Raw genomic sequence first — 21,406 nt, 5'->3', positions numbered from 1 at the left:
TATTGTTTGGTACTGACAAAGGAGGTCTAATGATGTAGATGCTCACCACGAGCCCTCAATACTCTGATAGTGGCGTTGTCTTTGAGCTGTGTGACGCCTTTTGGCGTCCTCTGGTCTAGCACCGTTTGAGACGAGGCTCAAAAGAAAAAAGCCGTCTCTGGTGTGGACCAATCAGTTTCAAGGACAATGCCAATTCGATTATCATAGTGTGTTGTTATTTTTTTCATTCTGACCGCAAATATTGTGGTTCAATGCACCACGCGATTCCTTGTTAAAGGTTTCGGTTTGGTGTTTTAACATCTTAACACAGCTGCGTTTTGTTGCCAGATAAAACGGGAACAACCTATTATCAAAAGTGCCTTCAATACCCTCCCTGGCTGCAAGAAACCACTGTGAATAGCCCACGAAGCAGCAATCCACGCCCCTTGTTATTAGTGTGACGGCATTGACCAACCCCTCCCGCTGGTCTTCGTACCGGATTGATGTTGACTACCTCGCCTGGTGTACAGGAGGTCGTAGGTTCAATCCCAATCCTCACGATGCCTGCTGCTGCTGCTGCTGTAGATGTGGAGTTTGAGTCTCTCTCTCTCATCATCATCATCACGGTGGTTATGAGATGTTGACTACCTCGCCTGGTGTACAGGAGGTCGTAGGTTCAATCCCAATCCTCACGATGCCTGCTGCTGCTGCTGTAGATGTGGAGTTTGAGTCTCTCTCTCTCATCATCATCATCACGGTGGCTATGAGATGTTGACTACCTCGCTTGGTGTACAGGAGGTCGTAGGTTCAATCCCAATCCTCACGATGCCTGCTGCTGCTGCTGTATATTTGGAGTCTGCATCTCTCTCTCTCATCATCACGGTGGCTATGAGATGTTAACTACCTCACCTGGTCTACAGGAGGTCGTGGGTTTAATCGCGACCCTCACGATGCCTGCTGCTGCTGCTGTAGATGTGGAGTTTGAGTGTCTCTCTCTCTCATCATCATCATCACGATGGCTATGAGATGTTGACTACCTCGCCTGGTGTACAGGAGGTCGTGGGTTCCATCCCGGAACCTGACGCCCGCTGCTGTATATTTGGAGTCTGCTTCTCTCTCTCCCCGTGATGGTCGCGTGGATTTTTCTCCTGGCCCTCCGGTTTTTCCCCCCTCCATATATACAATCGACGTCATCATCATCACGCTTTTAGAGGTACTTCACTGCTGTTATATATTTCCGCACGGCGGCTCCTGGCGATAGCCGACGGGATAGCAGTCGCAACAGCAGCTCCTGGCCATATCTGACGGGATAGCTGCAGCAACAGCAGCTCCTGGTGACAGATGACGGGATAGCTGCAGCAACAGCAGCTCCTAGCGACAGCTGACAGGATAGCAGTCGCAACAGCGACTCCTGGTGACAGCTGACGGGATAGCAGTAGCAACAGCGACTCCTGGTGACAGCCGACGGGATAGCTGCAGCAACAGCAGCTCCTGGCCTTAGCCGACGGGATAGCTGCAGCAACAGCAGCTCCTGGCCATAGCCGACGGGATAGCAGTCGCAACAGCAGCTCCTGGCGACAGCTGACGGAAGAGCAGCAACAGCAGCTCCTGGCCATAGCCGACGGGATAGCTGCAGCAACAGCAGCTCCTGGCCATAGCCAACGGGATACCTGTGGCAACAGCAGCTCCTGGCCATAGCTGACGGGATAGCAGTCGCAACAGCAGCTCCTGGTTATAGCCGACGGGATAGCAGTCGCAACAGCAGCTCCTGGCAATAGCCGACGGGATAGCTGCAGCAACAGCAGCTCCTGGTTATAGCCGATGGGATAGCTGCAGGAACAGCAGCTCCTGTTGATAGCCGACGGGATAGCTGCAGGAACAGCAGCTCCTGTTGATAGCTGACGAGATAGCTGCAGCAACAGCAGCTCCTGGCGACAGCTGACGGGATAGCTGCAGCAACAGCAGCTCCTGGCTACAGCAGACGGGATAGCTGTAGCAACAGCAGCTTCTGGCCATAGCCGACGTGATAGCTGCAGCAACAGCAGCTCCTGGCCATAGCCGACAGGATAGCTGCAGCAACAGCAGCTCCTGGCCATAGCCGACGGGATAGCTGCAGCAACAGCAGCTCCTGGCCATAGCCGACAGGATAGCTGCAGCAACAGCAGCTCCTGGTGACAGCAGACGGGATAGCAGTCGCAACAGCAGCCTCCGTGCGTGGAAACTCCCTAACAAATTATTTAATTTGGACATTGGAGTCTATGGGTAGAGACTCTAACATTGGGGTCTATGGGAGACTTTAACATTGGGGTCTATGGGTAGAGACTTTAACATTGGAGTATATGGGTAGAGACTCTAACATTGGGGTCTATGGGAGACTTTAACATTGGGGTCTATGGGAGACTTTAACATTGGAGTCTATGGGAGACTTTAACATTGGAGTCTATGGGAGACTTTAACATTGGAGTCTATGGGAGACTCTAACATTGGAGTCTATGGGAGACTTTAACATTGGAGTCTATGGGAGACTCTAACATTGGAGTCTATGGGAGACTTTAACATTGCAGTCTATGGGAGACTTTAACATTGGAGTCTATGGGAGACTCTAACATTGGAGTCTATGGGAGACTTTAACATTGGAGTCTATGGGAGACTTTAACATTGGAATCTATGGGAGACTTTAACATTGGAGTCTATGGGAGACTCTAACATTGGAGTCTATGGGACACTTTAACATTGGAGTCTATGGGAGACTCTAACATTGGAGTCTATGGGAGACTTTAATATTGGAGTCTATGGGAGACTTTAACATTGGAGTCTATGGGTAGAGACTTTAACATTGGAGTCTATGGGAGACTTTAACATTGGAGTCTATGGGAGACTCTAACATTGGAGTCTATGGGAGACTTTAACATTGGAGTCTATGGGAGACTTTAACATTGGAGTCTATGGGAGACTTTAACATTGGAGTCTATGGGAGACTTTAACATTGGGGTCTATGGGAGACTTTGACATTGGAGTCTATGGGAGTCTTTAACGTTGGAGTCTATTGGAGACTTTGACATTGGAGTTTATGGGAGACTTTAACATTGGAGTCTATGGGAGACTTTAACATTGGAGTCTATGGGAGACTTTGACATTCGAGTCTATGGGAGTCTTTAACGTTGGAGTCTATTGGAGACTTTGACATTGGAGTTTATGGGAGACTTTAACATTGGAGTCTATGGGAGACTTTAACATTGGAGTCTATGGGAGACTCTAACATTGGAGTCTATGGGAGACTTTAACATTGGAGTCTATGGAATACTTTAACATTGGAGTCTATGGGTAGAGACATTAACATTGGAGTCTATGGGAGACTTTAACATTGGAGTCTATGGGAGACTCTAACATTGGAGTCTATGGGAGACTTTAACATTGGAGTCTATGGGAGACTTTAACATTGGAGTCTATGGGAGACTTTAACATTGGAGTCTATGGGAGACTTTGACATTGGCGTCTATGGGAGACTTTAACATTGGAGTCTATGGGAGACTTTAACATTGGAGTCTATGGGAGACTTTAACATTGGAGTCTATGGGAGACTTTAGCATTGGAGTCTATGGGAGACTTTAACATTGGAGTCTATGGGAGACTTTAACATTGGAATCTATGGGAGAATTTAACATTGGAGTCTATGGGAGACTTTAACATTGGAATCTATGGGAGACTTTGACGTTGGAGTCTATGGAAGACTTTAACGTTGGAGTCTTTATCAAATGATAGCTGCTCAACCAAAGTGAATCAGCAGCAGGAGGACGAATCCGAAAAGCTATAAAGCTCTTTTTTCGCGAGATGTTCCAGTAGGGGGCAAGGGGTCAGACCGCTACAATAACAACAACAAACACAAACAGAATACGCAAACACCGGTAAGCTGTGCAAAGTCGCGTGGCAATTTATAGCAGCATCCAAATCATCTACACGTGTGATGTTTATTCTAAATGTGGAGGGAGACAAATCGAACCCACGACCTCGTGTGTACCAGGCGAGGTAGTCAACATCTCACCCACTCAATCAGTCATCGTCAGGGTGAGGGGTGGAGACCCACGACCTCGTGTGGACCAGGCGAGGTAGTCAACATCTCACCCACTCACTCAGACATCGCCAGGGGTCAGGATCGAACCCACGAACTCGTGTGGACCAGGCGAGGTAGTCAACATCTCACCACTCACTCAGTCATCGTCAGGGTGAGGGGTGGAGACCCACGACCTCCTGTGTACCAGGCGAGGTAGTCAACATCTCACCCACTCACTCAGACATCGTCAGGGTGAGGGGTGGAGACCCACGACGTCCTGTGTACCTGGCGAGGTAGTCAACATCTCACCCACTCACTCAGTCATCGTCAGGGTCAACATCTCACTCACTCACTCAGTCATCGTCAGGGTGAGGGGTGGAGACCCACGACCTCCTGTGTACCAGGCGAGGTAGTCAACATCTCACCCACTCACTCAGACATCGTCAGGGTGAGGGGTGGAGACCCACGACCTCGTGTGTACCTGGCGAGGTAGTCAACATCTCCCCCACGACCTCCTGTGTACCAGGCGAGGTAGTAAACATCTCACCCACTCACTCAGTCATCGTCAGGGTGAGGGGTGGAGACCCACGACCTCCTGTGTACCTGGCGAGGTAGTCAACATCTCACCCACTCACTCAGTCATCGTCAGGTTGAGGGGTGGAGACCCACGACCTCTTGTGTACCAGGCGAGGTAGTCAACATCTCACCCACTCACTCAGTCATCGTCAGGGTGAGGGGTGGAGACCCACGACGTCCTGCGTACCTGGTGAGGTAGTCAACATCTCACCCACTCACTCAGTCATCGTCAGGGTCAACATCTCACCCACTCACTCAGTCATCGTCAGGGTGAGGGGTGGAGACCCACGACCTCCTGTGTACCAGGCGAGGTAGTAAACATCTCACCCACTCACTCAGACATCATCAGGGTGAGGGGTGGAGACCCACGACCTCCTGTGTACCTGGCGAGGTAGTCAACATCTCACCCACTCACTCAGACATCGTTTAGGGTGAGGGGTGGAGACCCACGACCTCGTGTGTACCTAGCGAGGTAGTCAACATCTCACCCACTCACTCAGTCATCGTCAGGGTGAGGGGTGGAGACCCACGACCTCGTGTGTATCTGGCGAGGTAGTCAACATCTCATCTCTCTTCTCTCTTCCCGAGCAACAAGCGCCCAGTGACCCGCTGGTTCCACCATGACGCGACCAGAAACTGCCTCTGTTACTGTCTCAACCATCACAACAACCACAACCACCACCATCACAACCACCACCACAACCACCAACATCACCACCACCACCACAACAATCACCACCATCACCATCATCACCACAACCTCCACCACCACAACCTCCACAACCACCATCGCCACCATCATAACAACCACAACCACCACAACAACCACTATAACCCCCACCATCACAACAACCACAACCACCACCATCACCACAACCTCCACCACCACAACCTCCACAACCAACATCACCACCATCATAACAACCACAACCACCACAACAACCACTATCACAACAACCACTATAACCACCACCATCACAATAACCACAACCACCATCACAACAAGCACAACAACCACAACCACCACCATCACCATCATAACAACCACAACAACCACTATCACAACAACCACAACCATCACCATAATAACAACGACAACCACCACAACCTCCACAACCACCACAACAACCACTATAACCACCAGCACAATAGCCACAACCACCATCACAACCACCACCACAAACACCACCACCATACTGTGTTCACCCACCACCATCGCAACCACCACTACAACCACCACCACCATCCCACCACAACCACCACCATACTGTGTTCACCCACCATCACCACCCCCATCACCACCACCACAACCACCACCATCACCACCACTATCACAACAATCACCACCATCACCATCATAACAACCACAACCACCACAACAACCACTATAACCACCGCCATACTGTGCTCACCCACCATCACCACCACCATCACCACCACCATCACAATCACCACCACAAACACCACAACCACCACCATACTGTGCTCACCCACCATCACCACCACCATCACCACCCCCATCACCACCACCACCACAACCACCACCACAACCACCACCATCACCACCACTATCACAACAATCACCACCATCACCATCATAACAACCACAACCACCACAACAACCACTATAACCACCACCATACTGTGTTCACCCACCATCACCACCACCATCACCACAACCACCACAACCACCACCATACTGTGTTCACCCATCATCACCACCACCATCACAAACACCACCACAAACACCACAACCACCACCATACTGTGTTCACCCAACACCATCACCACCACCATCACAACCACCACCACTACCACCACACCACAACCACCGCGGGGGCGATGCGTGTTCGTGATCCGTCAACCCCTCGGCTCTGTGCGTGCGAGCCCAGAGGGGCTGGGCGAGCGGAGATCGATTGGCGTGCACCAAGGCAAGGCGAGCACCATGGGGAAGGAGAAGATCCACATCAACATCGTGGTCATCGGCCACGTGGACTCGGGGAAGTCGACCACCACGGGGCACCTCATCTACAAGTGCGGCGGCATCGACAAGAGGACTATCGAGAAGTTCGAGAAGGAGGCGGCAGAGGTGAGGGTGGTGGTGGTTGTGGTGGTGGTTGTGGTGGTTGTTGTGGTGGTGGTTATGGTGGTGGTAGTAGTGGTGGTGATGGTGGTGGTGGTGGTGGTGATGGTGGAGGTGGTGGTGATGGAGGTAGTGGTGGTTGTGGTGGTGGTTGTGGTGATGGTGGTGGTGGTGTTGATGGTGGTGGTTGTGGTGGAGGTGGTGGTGGTTGTGGAGGTGGTGGTGGTTGTGGTGGTGGTGGTGGTGGTGGTGGAGGTGGTGGAGGTGATGGTGGTGGTGGTGGAGGTGGTGGTGATGGAGGTGGTGGAGGTGGTGTTGATGGTGGTGGTTGTGGTGGTGGTGGTGATGGAGGTGATGGAGGTTGTGGTGGTGGAGGTGGAGGTGGTAGTGGTGGTGATAGTGGTGGTGGTGATGGTGGAGGTGGTGGTGATGGAGGTAGTGGTGGTTGTGGTGGTGGTTGTGGTGATGGTGGTGGTGGTGTTGATGGTGGTGGTTGTGGTGGAGGTGGTGGTGGTTGTGGAGGTGGTGGTGGTTGTGGTGGTGGTGGTTGTGGTGGTGGTGGAGGTGGTGGAAGTGGAGGTGGTGGAGGTGATGGTGGTGGTGGTGGAGGTGGTGGTGATGGAGGTGGTGGAGGTGATGTTGATGGTGGTGGTTGTGGTGGTGGTGGTGATGGAGGTGATGGAGGTGGTGGTGGTGGAGGTGATGGTGGTGGTGGTGATGGTGGTGGTGGAGGTGGTGGTGGAGGTGGTGTTGATGGTGGTGGTGGAGGTGGTGGTGATGGAGGTGGTGGTGGAGGTGGTGTTGATGGTGGTGGTGGAGGTGGTGTTGATGGTGGTGTTGATGGTGGTGGTGTTGATGGTGGTGGTTGTGGTGGAGGTGGTGGTGGTTGTAGAGGTGGTGGTGGTTGTGTTGGTGGAGGTGATGGTGGTGGTGGTGGTGGAGGTGGTGGTGGTGGTGGTGGTGGTGGTGGTGATGGAGGTGGTGGAGGTGGTGTTGATGGTGGTTGTGGTGGTGGTGATGGAGGTGATGGAGGTGGTGGAGGTGATGGTGGTGATGGTGGTGGTGGTGGGGGTGGTGGTGGTGGTGGAGGTGGTGGTGGAGGTGATGGAGGTGGTGGTGGTGGAGGTGGTGTTGATGGTGATGGTGGAGGTGGTGGTGGTGGTGGTGGTGGTGGAGGTGGTGGTGGAGGTGATGGAGGTGGTGGTGGTGGTGGTGGAGGTGGTGTTGATGGTGGTGGTGGTGGTGGAGGTGATGGAGGTGGTGGCGGTGGAGGTGGTGGTGGTGGAGGTGGTGTTGATGGTGGTGTTGATGGTGGTGGTGGTGTTGCTGCTGCTCATGCTAGTTCTGGTGATACCGATGGTACCACCACCATCGCTACCAAAGACAAAGATCCCCCGTGTAGCCTACGCAGACTGTTGGAGCAAGTGCTGTTAGCGAGCCGTGAACGGGAATCGGGCTCGGAGTGCAGCGTGCTAACTGCTGCACCACCGCTCCCCGCTACCCTAACTACCACCACCACCATTGCAACCATCACCACCACCACCAACCACTACTACCACCACTGCTATCAACAACACCACCATTGCTACCACCACTACTGTTACTACCACCACCACCACAAACACCACCAACACGACCACCACCACCACCACCGTCACCACCACCACCGTCACCACCTCAACCACCACCACCACTACCATCACCACGACCACCACCACGACCACCACCACCATCACCACCACCACCACGACCACCAACGTCACCACCACCACCACTACGACTACCAACACCTCCATGGCCACCACCACCACCGTCACCACCACCACCGCCACCACCACCACCACCACTATCAACACCACCTCAACCACCGTCACCACCACGACCATCACCACGACCACCACCACCACGACCACTACCACCATCACCACCACCACAACCACCACCACCACCATCACCACCACCACCACAACCACTACCACCACCACGACCACCACCACCATCACCACCACTACCACCACCACGACCACCACCATCACCACCACCACTACCACCACCACCACCACCATCACCACCACCACCACCACGACCACCACCACCAATACCACCACCACCGTCACCACCACCACCACGACTACCAACACCTCCATGGCCACCACCACCACCGCCACCACCACCACCGTGACCACCACCACTACAACCACCACCACGACCACCACCACCACCACTATCACCACCACGGCAGATGGGCAAGGGCTCGTTCAAGTACGCGTGGGTGCTGGACAAGCTGAAGGCGGAGCGTGAGCGAGGCATCACCATCGACATCTCGCTGTGGAAGTTCGAGACACAGAAGTTCTACATCACCATCATCGATGCACCAGGACATCGCGACTTCATTAAAAACATGATCACCGGCACCTCGCAGGTGAGACACCGTCACCATCATGACCATCATCATCTCCATCATCACCACCATCATCATCACCATCATCATCTCCATCATCACCACCATCGACATCTCGCTGTGGAAGTTCGAGACGCAGAAGTTCTACATCACCATCATCGATGCACCAGGACATCGCGACTTCATTAAAAACATGATCACCGGCACCTCGCAGGTGAGACACCGTCACCATCATCACCATCACCATCTCCATCATCATCTCCATCATCATCACCATCATCATCATCACCATCATCATCTCCATCATCACCACCATCATCATCACCATCATCATCACCATCATCATCTCCATCATCACCACCATCGACATCTCGCTGTGGAAGTTCGAGACACAGAAGTTCTACATCACCATCATCGATGCACCAGGACATCGCGACTTCATTAAAAACATGATCACCGGCACCTCGCAGGTGAGACACCGTCACCATCATCACCATCATCATCTCCATCATCATCACCACCATCACCATCATCACCACCATCATCATCACCATCATCACCACCATCACCACCATCACCACCATCATCACCATCACCATCATCGATGCACCAGGACATCGCGACTTCATCAAGAACATGATCACCGGCACCTCGCAGGTGAGACACCGTCACCATCATCACCACCATCATCATCTCCATCATCACCACCATCATCATCACCATCGTCACCATCATCACCACCATCATCATCTCCATCATCACCACCATCACCTTCATCTCCATCATCACCACCATCATCATCTCCATCATCACCACCATCACCTTCATCTCCATCATCACCACCATCATCATCTCCATCATCACCACCATCATCATCACCAGCACCATCATCACCATCACCACCATCATCATCACCATCATCACCACCATCACCACCACCATCATCACCATCACCATCATCGATGCACCAGGACATCGCGACTTCATCAAGAACATGATCACCGGCACCTCGCAGGTGAGACACCGTCACCATCATCACCATCATCTCCATCATCACCACTATCATCACCATCGTCACCATCATCACCACCATCATCACCATCGTCACCATCATCACCACCATCATCACCATCACCATCAACATCTCCATCATCACCACCATCATCATCATCATCACCACCATCATCACCACCATCATCATCTCCATCATCACCACCATCACCTTCATCACCATCACAATCATCTCATCACCATCATCACTATCATCACCATCACCATCATCACTATCATCACCATCATCACCATCGTCACCACCATCACCATCATCACCACCATCACCATCATCACCACCATCACCATCATCACCACAATCACCACCATCATCATCACCACCATCACCATCACCACCATCACTATCATCACCATCACCACCATCATCATCATCACCACCATCACCACCATCATCATCACCATCACCACCATCATCATCACCATCATTGCATTGTGATACAGTGTGGTGCTACAGTGCAGTGTGATACAGTGTGGTGCTACAGTGTATTGTGATACAGTGTGGTGATACAGTGTATTGTGATACAGTGTGGTGATACAGTGTGGTGATACAGTGCATTGTGATACAGTGTGGTGATACAGTGTATTGTGATACAGTGTGGTGCTACAGTGCATTGTGATACAGTGTGGTGATACAGTGCGGTGCTGCAGTGCATTGTGATACAGTGTGGTGATACAGTGTGGTGCTACAGTGCATTGTGATACAGTGTGGTGATACAGTGTGGTGATACAGTGCATTGTGATACAGTGTGGTGATACAGTGTGGTGCTGCAGTGCATTGTGATACAGTGTGGTGATACAGTGTGGTGTTACAGTGCATTGTGATACAGTGTGGTGATACAGTGTGGTGCTACAGTGCATTGTGATACAGTGTGGTGATACAGTGTGGTGCTGCAGTGCATTGTGATACAGTGTGGTGATACAGTGTGGTGATACAGTGTGGTGCTACAGTGCATTGTGATACAGTGTGGTGGTACAGTGCATTGTGATACAGTGTGGTGATACAGTGTGGTGCTACAGTGCATTGTGATACAGTGTGGTGATACAGTGTGGTGCTGCAGTGCATTGTGATACAGTGTGGTGATACAGTGTGGTGCTACAGTGCATTGTGATACAGTGTGGTGATACAGTGTGGTGCTACAGTGCATTGTGATACAGTGTGGTGATGCAGTGTGGTGCTGCAGTGCATTGTGGTACAGTGTGGTGATACAGTGTATTGTGGTACAGTGCATTGTGATACAGTGTGGTGATACAGTGCATTGTGATACAGTGTGGTGATACAGTGTATTGTGATACAGTGTGGTGCTACAGTGTATTGTGATACAGTGGGGTGATACAGTGCATTGTGGTACAGTGTGGTGCTGCAGTGCATTGTGATACAGTGTGGTGCTACAGTGTATTGTGATACAGTGTGGTGCTACAGTGTGCTGTGATACAGTGTGGTGATACAGTGCATTGTGGTACAGTGTGGTGCTACAGTGCATTGTGATACAGTGTGGTGCTACAGTGTTGTTTTACAGTGCATTGTGATACAGTGTGCAGCTACAGTGCATTGCAATACAGTGTGGTGCTACAGTGTGATGCTACAGTGCATTGTGATACAGTGTGGTGCTACAGTGCATTGCAATACAGTGTGGTGCTACAGTGTAGTGCTACAGTGCATTGTGATACAGTGTGGTGATACAGTGTGGTGCTACAGTGCATTGTGATACAGTGTGGTGATACAGTGTGGTGCTGCAGTGCATTGTGATACAGTGTGATGATACAGTGTGGTGTTACAGTGCATTGTCATACAGTGTGGTGATACAGTGTGGTGCTACAGTGCATTGTGATACAGTGTGGTGATACAGTGTGGTGCTGCAGTGCATTGTTATACAGTGTGGTGATACAGTGTGGTGCTACAGTGTATTGTGATACAGTGTGGTGGTACAGTGTGGTGCTACAGTGCATTGTGGTACAGTGTGGTGATACAGTGTGGTGCTACAGTGCATTATGATACAGTGTGGTGATACAGTGTGGTGCTGCAGTGCATTGTGATAGTGTGGTGATACAGTGTGGTGATACAGTGTGGTGCTACAGTGCATTGTGATACAGTGTGGTGATACAGTGTGGTGCTGCAGTGCATTGTGATACAGTGTGGTGATACAGTGTGGTGCTACAGTACATTCTGATACAGTGTGGTGATACAGTGTGGTGCTGCAGTGCATTGTGATACAGTGTGGTGATACAGTGTATTGTGATACAGTGTGGTGCTACAGTGCATTGTGGTACAGTGTGGTGATGCGGTGTATTGTGATACAGTGTGGTGCTACAGTGTATTGTGATACAGTGTGGTGATACAGTGCATTGTGGTACAGTGTGGTGCTACAGTGTATTGTGATACAGTGTGGTGCTGCAGTGTATTGTGATACAGTGTGGTGCTACAGTGTATTGTGATACAGTGTGGTGATACAGTGCATTGTGGTACAGTGTGGTGCTGCAGTGTATTGTGATACAGTGTGGTGATACAGTGCATTGTGGTACAGTGCGGTGCTGCAGTGCATTGTGATACAGTGTGGTGCTACAGTGTATTGTGTTACAGTGTGGTGCTACAGTGCATTGTGGTACAGTGTGGTGATACAGTGTATTGTGATATAGTGTGGTGATACAGTGCATTGTGATACAGTGTGGTGTTACAGTACATTGTGATACAGTGTGGTGCTACAGTACATTGTGATACAGTGTAGTGCTACAGTGTATTGTGGTACAGTGTGGTGATACAGTGTGGTGCTACAGTGCATTGTGATACAGTGTGGTGATACAGTGTGGTGCTGCAGTGCATTGTGATAGTGTGGTGATACAGTGTGGTGATACAGTGTGGTGCTACAGTGCATTGTGATACAGTGTGGTGATACAGTGTGGTGCTGCAGTGCATTGTGATACAGTGTGGTGATACAGTGTATTGTGATACAGTGTGGTGCTACAGTGCATTGTGGTACAGTGTGGTGATGCAGTGTATTGTGATACAGTGTGGTGCTACAGTGTATTGTGATACAGTGTGGTGATACAGTGCATTGTGGTACAGTGTGGTGCTACAGTGCATTGTGATACAGTGTGGTGCTGCAGTGTATTGTGGTACAGTGTGGTGCTACAGTGTATTGTGATACAGTGTGGTGATACAGTGCATTGTGGTACAGTGTGGTGCTGCAGTGTATTGTGATACAGTGTGGTGATACAGTGCATTGTGGTACAGTGCGGTGCTGCAGTTCATTGTGATACAGTGTGGTGCTACAGTGTATTGTGTTACAGTGTGGTGCTACAGTGCATTGTGGTACAGTGTGGTGATACAGTGTATTGTGATATAGTGTGGTGATACAGTGCATTGTGATACAGTGTGGTGTTACAGTACATTGTGATACAGTATGGTGCTACAGTACATTGTGATACAGTGTAGTGCTACAGTGTATTGTGATACAGTGTGGTGCTATGGTGCTATGGTGTAGTGCTACATTGTAGTGCTATGGTGTGGTGCTATGGTGTAGTGCTATGGTGTGGTGTTATGGTGTAGTGCTATGGTGTAGTGCTATGGTGTAGTGATATGGTGTAGTGCTATGGTGTGGTGCTATGGTGTAGTGCTATGGTGTAGTGCTATGGTGTAGTGCTATGGTGTAGTGCTATGGTGTAGTGCTATGGTGTAGTGCTACATTGTAGTGCTATGGTGTAGTGCTATGGTGTGGTGCTATGGTGTAGTGCTATGGTGTAGTGCTATGGTGTAGTGCTATGGTGTAGAGCTATGGTGTAGTGCTATGGTGTAGTGCTATGGTGTAGTGCTACATTGTAGTGCTGTGGTGTAGTGCTATGGTGTAGTGCTATGGTGTAGTGCTACGGTGTGGTGCTATGGTGTGGTGCTATGTTGTAGTGCTATGGTGTAGTGCTATGGTGTAGTGCTATAGTGTAGTGCTATGGTGTGGTGCTATGTTGTAGTGCTATGGTGTAGTGCTATGGTGTAGTGCTATGGTGTAGTGCTATGGTGTAGTGCTATGGTGTAGTGCTACGGTGTGGTGCTATGGTGTGGTGCTATGGTGTGGTGCTATGGTGTGGTGCTATGTTGTAGTGCTATGGTATGGTGCTACATTGTAGTGCTATGGTGTAGTGCTATGGTATGGTGCTACATTGTAGTGCTATGGTGTAGTGCTATGGTATGGTGCTACATTGTAGTGCTATGGTGTAGTGCTATGGTATGGTGCTACATTGTAGTGCTATGGTGTAGTGCAATGGTGTAGTGTTATGGTGCTATGGTGTAGTGCTATGGTGTAGTGCTATGGTGTGGTGCTATGGTGTAGTGTTATGGTGTAGTGCTATGGTGTGGTGCTATGGTGTAGTGCTATGGTGTAGTGCTATGGTGTAGTGCTATGGTGTAGTGCTATGGTGTAGTGCTATGGTGTAGTGCTATGGTATGGTGCTACATTGTAGTGCTATGGTGCTATGCTGGTACAGTGTAGTGCTATGGTGCTATGGTATGGTGCTATGGTATGGTGCTATGGTATGCTGCTATGGTATGGTGCTATGGTGTAGTGCTATAGTGTAGTGCTACATTGTAGTACTGTGGTGTAGTGCTGTGGTGTGGTATGATGCTATGCTGCTATGGTATGGTGCCATGGTATGGTGCTATGGTGTAGTGCTATGGTGTAGTGCTATGGTGCTATGGTATGGTGTGGTGCTATGGTGTAGTGCTATGGTGTGGTGCTATGGTATGCTGCTATGGTGCTATGGTATGGTGCTACGTCGTAGTGCTATGGTGCTATGGTATGGTGCTACATTGTAGTGCTATGGTATGGTGCTACATTGTAGTGCTATGGTATGGTGCTACATTGTAGTGCTATGGTGTAGTGCTATGGTGTAGTGCTATGGTGTAGTGCTATGGTGCTATGGTATGGTGTGGTGCTATGGTGTAGTGCTATGGTGTAGTGCTATGGTGTAGTGCTATGGTGCTATGGTATGGTGCTACATCGTAGTGCTATGGTGCTATGGTATGGTGCTACGTCGTAGTGCTATGGTGCTATGGTATGGTGCTACATTGTAGTGCTATGGTATGCTGCTATGGTATGCTGCTATGGTATGCTGCTATGGTGTAGTGCTATGGTATGCTGCTATGCTGCTACTGCACTACGGTCGACCCCCCTTCCTCCTCCTCCTCCTCTCCCCATCCCCATCCCCGGCCCAGGCGGACTGCGCCGTGCTCATTGTGGCTGCCGGCGTGGGCGAGTTCGAGGCGGGCATCTCGAAGAGCGGCCAGACGCGCGAGCACGCCCTGCTCGCCTACACGCTGGGGGTGAAGCAGATGGTCGTGGGGGTCAACAAGATGGACTCGACGGAGCCCCCGTACAGCGACCGGCGCTTCGACGAGATCGTCAAGGAAGTGAGCGCCTACATCAAGAAGATCGGATACAACACCGGCTCCGTGGCCTTCGTGCCCGTGTCGGGCTGGCACGGCGACAACATGCTGGAGGCCAGCCCCAACGTGAGTGTGTCAGTGTGTACGTGTGTACGTGTGTGTGTGTACGTGTGTGTCAGTGTGTGTGTACATGTGTGTGTGTGTGTGTACATGTGTGTGTGCGTGTGTCGATGTGTGTAGCGGAGACAGGAGATTGAATCTTTACCCTCGGGGCTCCTCCAAAAACAACAAAAAAGCCACTTCGTGTGGCCACGTGGAATGTTCGAACGCTCACTGCAGAGGAGAGGCTGCCACTCCTCTGTCGGGAGCTGGACCGGTACCGCCTGGATCTATGCGGCATTCAGGGGGTCTGGTGGACCGGTTCTGGCTCCTGCCACCATGAGGGGTGGACAGTCCTCTACTCGGGGCAGCAGACTGCCAAACAACAGGGTGTGGGTCTTCTTCTGAACAAAAGAATGAAGGGGGCGTGGGAGCGTGGCGGTGAGGTGTGGGAAGCTGTAAGCCCCAGGCTACTTTGGGCTCGCCTTCCCATCAACCGGAGGCGAGGAATGGTGGTCGTGGTTACTTATGCCCCCACCGAAGACGAACATCCGTGGAGGGATGCATGCAAGGCCGATGAGTCAGATGCCTTCTATGACCTCCTGTCACAGATGCTGGCTAAAGTGGCCCCTTAGGATAGAGTCATCTGGGTGACTTCAATGCACGAGTTGGTCATGATACTGGCACCTGGTCTGGATTGATTGGAAGGCATGGGCCAGATCAGCTCACTAACAATGGTAGGAGGCTGCTAGATTTTTGTGCAGCCCATGGGCTTGTAATTAACGATACACTGTTTCGGCATCGGCACATCTACACAACATCATGGATGCATGCCGGGTCCAAGCAAGAACAGCTGCTGGACTACATAGTGACGCAACAGCGGATGCAGGCCCATGTCCTTGTCAACAGGACCTACCATGGAGCTGATCTGCCCTCTGACCATCGACTTGTCATCTGTAAGATGCGCCTGCCATTCTTCCACTCCGGTGGTGGGTGTACACCCAGGACCCCATTCAAACCTAAGGTGATCTGGTCTCACTTATCTGATGAAAGTTGCAAGCGAGAATTTCATCATCGCTTGTGGCTGGGGTTGGCATCGTCCCCCACTCCTCCTGATGTCGAGGGTAAATGGGCGAGGTTTAGGACTGTGACTCAGGCAGCTGCAATGGCTGCTTTGTGTACGTGGTCCAGACCTCCCCAGAGACCCTGGCTGACAGAGGAAGTGTTCAGGATGGCTGAGCAAAAGCGACAGGCCCACTCTAATCGGCTACAGCATCCGACGTCAGAGAATGAGGAGGCTTACCGCAGCCTTCACTTGTAGGTTCGGAGATCCGTGAGGCACTGCAAGGATGGGTGGTGGTCGCGGGTTGCTGAGGAGATGGAGTCGGCCTCAGTGGCCCGTGATCACAAATCGCTATTTAACTCCATCAAAAAAGTAACCTGCAGCGCCACACCTATTACCATCATTAGGGGAAAAAACGGTGATCCAATCTCCGACTGCCAGGAACAGGTTTGCAGATTTGCTGAGCATTTCTGTGAAGTCCTGGGGGAGGGTAAATCCCTCGAATTGGAAAACATCGTGGGGCAAAGTGGGAATGACCCTGCTGAGGCTGCGATGCCTCAAATATTGGAGGTAGAAGTCATCCCCTGTGAGTGGCTGGCTGAGGTACCATCTGTTGAGGAAGTACTAAAGGCGATCCAGAGTCTGAGACCAGGAAAGGCACTGGGCAGAGATGGTCTCCCAAGCGAAATGCTGAGGGAGGGTGGCGTTTGTGCACAGACTGCCCTACATGACATCATAACACAGTCTGGACCACTGGACGGGTTCCGCAGGATTGTAAGGATGCCCTGGTGGTCCCCCTCTTTAAGAAGGGGGACCGCACAGACTGTAACAACTACAGGGACATCTCACTCCTCAGTGTGCCGGTAAAGGTCCTGGCAAGGATTATTCAATATCGCCTTGCTCGGCACGCTGAGGAGAGGCTTCCAGAGCCCCAATGTGGTTTCAGGAAAGGGCGATCCTGAACGGATGCCATATTTTCTGTCCGTCTGCTACAGCAGAGGTGTAGGGAATTCCAACAAGACCTACATCTCTGCTTTATTGACCTGGTCAAGGCCTATGATACCATCACTAGGCCTGGGCTCTGGGTTGTTCTTCATGCTTTTGGAGTACCTGACCCTCTGCTCACGATCATTAAGGACCTTCATGATGGTGAGCGGGCCCAGGTAAAACTACGTGGCCGGGAGTCCGAGCCATTCCCTGTTCACCTTGGCGTGCGACAGGGATGTCCTCTGGCTCCCACATTATTTAACATCTATTTTGACCACGTAGTTCGTGAAGCCTTCAATAGCTGTACCGGTGGAATCTCCATTTGGTACAGATACAATGGGAGGCTGATCGATGCCCGGGTGCGGTCAAGGGATGCTCCCTATTGGTCAACCACGTTATGTATGCCGATGATTTGGTAATAGCTGCTCATTCAGAGCAGGAGTTGGAGACGCTGCTGCTGAGACTGGAGCGTGCCACTAATAGATGGGGCCTTACCATCAGCCCCACCAAAACTAAGCACCTTCCTGGGCATTTTGTACCATCGGGCACTCCATTCCCACAACTCCCAATCGGTGATGGGGCAGTTGTGGGGAGAGTGGAGAGTTTCCCATACCTGGGCAGTGTGCTCATGACCGGCTCCGGTTTGACAGCAGAGATCTCACTCCGAATTAGTCGAGCGGCAATTTCTTTTCATCGGTTGCGTAACGCTGTGTGGAAGCTACCTGGTCTGTCGCTCCGCACTAAGCTTCAGGTCTTCTCGGCCACGGTCATTCCCTCCCTTCTCTTTGCTTGCGAAACGTGGACCCCCCAAATGGAACATTTTCGCCAGTTAGAAACATTTAGGCTGGCCTGCCTACGATCAATTCTGGGTTTAACCAGGCTGGATTGTGTGAGGAGCTCACAAATCCTTGAAAGATCTGGGCAAAGTCCCATCGGTGAGCTCCTCCGGCAGGCAAGACTGCGTTGGCTGGGTCATGTAGCCCGCATGCCCAGCCACTGCATGCCTAAACAGATTTTGTTCGGCCGGATCGAGTGGGCTAAACTGGCGCGGCACCGGCTAGAGAAGAGATGGAGTGATGTGGTACAGGAGGACGTGGAGCTGAGTGGACTTGCCGATGACTGGTACCAGTGGTGTCAAGATTCGCCTCTGTGGAGGAGGCTCGTGAAGGACGCTACTGGGCAGTTGGAGGTAGTCGCCCTCCAACAACAACGGAGGGCGGAGGAGCGACGCTCACAACAACGAGCGGAGCGCCGGGTGGCTACAGCACGTGAATGGTGTGTGTGGTGTTTATGGTGTGTGTGGTGTGTGTGGTGTTTGTGGTGTGTGTAGTGTGTGTGTGGTGTTTATGGTGTGTGTCGTGTGTGTGTGTGGTGTGAATGGTGTGTGTGGTGTGTATGGTGTGTGTATGATGTGTGTGTGGTGTGAATGGTGTGTGGTGTGTGTGTGTGGTGTGAATGGTGTGTGGTGTGTGTGTGTGGTGTGTGTGGTGTGTGGTGTGTGTGTGGTGTGTGTGGTGTGTGTGTGTGTGGTGTGAATGGTGTGTGATGTGTGTGTGTGTGGTGTGTGTGTGTGGTGTGAATGGTGTGTTTGTGGTGTGTGTGGTGTTTATGGTGTGTGTGTGTGGTGTGTGTATGATGTGTGTATGATGTGTGTGTATGATGTGTGTGGTGTGTGTATGGTGTGTGTATGATGTGTGTATGGTGTGTGTGTGTGTGTGTGGTGTGTATATGGTGTGTGTATGATGTGTGTATGATGTGTGTATGTGTGGTGTGTGTATGATGTGTGTGTGGTGTGTATGATGTGTATGATGTGTGTATGATGTGTGTATGATGTGTGTGTGTATGATGTGTGTATGGTGTGTGTATGATGTGTATGGTGTGTGTGTATGATGTGTGTATGATGTGTATGGTGTGTGTGTGGTGTGTGTGTGGTGTGTGTATGTGTGTGTGTGGTGTGTATGGTGTGTGTATGATGTGTGTATAGTTGTGTATGATGTATGGTGTGTGGTGTGTGTGGTGTGTGTGGTGTGTGTGTGGTGTGTGTATGGTTTGTGTGTGGTGTGTGTGTGTGATGTGTGTGTGGTGTGTGTGTGGTGTGTGTGTATGTTTGGTGTGTGTGTTGTGTGTGTATGATGTGTGTATGATGTGTGTGTGTGTATGATGTGTGTGTATGATGTGTGTGTGTATGATGTGTGTGTATGATGTGTGTATGATGTATGGTGTGTGGTGTGTGTGGTGAGTGTGGTGTATGATGTGTGTGTATGGTGTGCTGTGTGTGTGGTGTGTGTATGTGTGTGTGTGTGGTGTGTATGGTGTGTATGTATGATGTGTGTATGATGTGTATGGTGTGTGTGTGGTGTGTGTATGTGTGTGTGCGGTGTGTATGGTGTGTATGTATGATGTGTGTATGATGTATGTATGATGTGTGTATGATGTGTATGTATGTGTGTATGATGTGTGTATGATGTGTAGTGTGTGGTGTGTGTGGTGTGTGTATGTATGATGTGTGTGTATGATGTGTGTGGTGAGTGGTGTGTATGATGTGTGTATGATGTGTGTGGTGAGTGGTGTGTATGATGTGTGTATGATGTATGATGTGTGTATGATGAGTGTGGTGTGTGTGTGTGCTACCCTGGCCACCGTTCCGGGTTGCCCCACTAAACGCTGAACCCCACAGATGCCGTGGTTCAAGGGCTGGAAGGTCGAGCGCAAGGAGGGCAACTCTGTGGGAGTGACTCTGCTGGAGGCGCTGGACAGCATTCTGCCTCCCTCTCGACCCACGGACAAGCCCCTGCGGCTGCCTTTACAAGACGTCTACAAGATCGGCGGTGAGGGACACGGGGAGAGAGACGGGGAGAGAGGCACGGGGAGAGAGACACGGGGAGAGAGACACGGGGAGAGAGACACGGGGAGAGAGAGACACGGAGAGACGCGGGGAGACACGGGGAGGGAGACGCGGGGAGAGAGACGCGGGGAGAGAGACGCGGGGGGAGAGACACGGGGAGAGAGACATGGGGAGACACGGGGAGAGACGGGGAGAGAGACGCGGGGAGACACGGGGAGAGAGACACGGGGAGACACGGGGAGGGAGACACGGGGAGACACGGAGAGACACGGGGAGACACGGGGAGACACGGGGGAGAGACACGGGGTGACACGGGGAGAGAGACACGGGGAGAGAGACACGGGGAGAGAGACACGGAGAGAGAGACACAGGGAGAGAGACACGGGGAGAGAGACACGGGGAGAGAGACACGGGGAGAGACGGGGAGAGAGACGCGGGGAGACACGGGGAGAGAGACACGGGGAGACACGGGGAGGGAGACACGGGGAGACACGGAGAGATACGGGGAGACACGGGGAGACACGGGGGAGAGACACGGGGAGACACGGGGAGAGAGACACGGGGAGAGAGACACGGGGAGAGAGACACGGAGAGAGAGACACGGAGAGAGAGACACAGGGAGAGAGACACGGGGAGAGAGACACGGGGTGAGAGACACGGAGAGAGAGACACAGGGAGAGAGACACGGGGAGAGACGGGGAGAGAGACACGGGGAGAGAGACACGGAGAGACGCGGGGAGACACGCGGAGACACGGGGAGGGAGACACGGGGAGGGAGACACGGGGGGAGAGACACGGGGAGAGAGACACGGGGAGAGAGACACGGGGAGAGAGACACGGGGAGACACGGGGAGGGAGACGCGGGGAGACACGGGGAGGG

At 51.7% G+C, this 21,406-nt stretch overlaps 1 protein-coding gene across 2 annotated transcripts in view; it reads left to right on the top strand.

The window, feature by feature from the left end:
• The window catches only part of LOC142922665 (elongation factor 1-alpha 2), a 65,840-nt gene that overhangs the window by 20,807 nt on the left and 23,627 nt on the right, over positions 1–21,406 (top strand). The window contains exons 2-5 of one of the 2 annotated variants that reach the window (XM_076063499.1): positions 6,499–6,695; positions 8,932–9,111; positions 15,362–15,658; positions 20,359–20,509. In XM_076063499.1, coding sequence (XP_075919614.1) covers positions 6,552–6,695; positions 8,932–9,111; positions 15,362–15,658; positions 20,359–20,509 — 772 coding nt within the window. In that variant the 5' untranslated portion in view covers positions 6,499–6,551. Of the gene's footprint in view, positions 1–6,498; positions 6,696–8,931; positions 9,305–15,361; positions 15,659–20,358; positions 20,510–21,406 lie in introns of those variants that run through there. The other variant, XM_076063498.1, reaches the window with a different exon arrangement.

The sequence above is a fragment of the Petromyzon marinus genome, unplaced genomic scaffold, assembly GCF_048934315.1.
Source record: "Petromyzon marinus isolate PM22_M1 ecotype Great Lakes invasive population unplaced genomic scaffold, UKy_Petmar_22M1.pri1.0 PM_Scaffold_138, whole genome shotgun sequence".
Lineage (NCBI taxonomy): Eukaryota > Metazoa > Chordata > Hyperoartia > Petromyzontiformes > Petromyzontidae > Petromyzon > Petromyzon marinus.
Note: the sequence above shows the minus strand (reverse complement) of the source record. Positions and strands in the feature narration are given on the sequence as shown.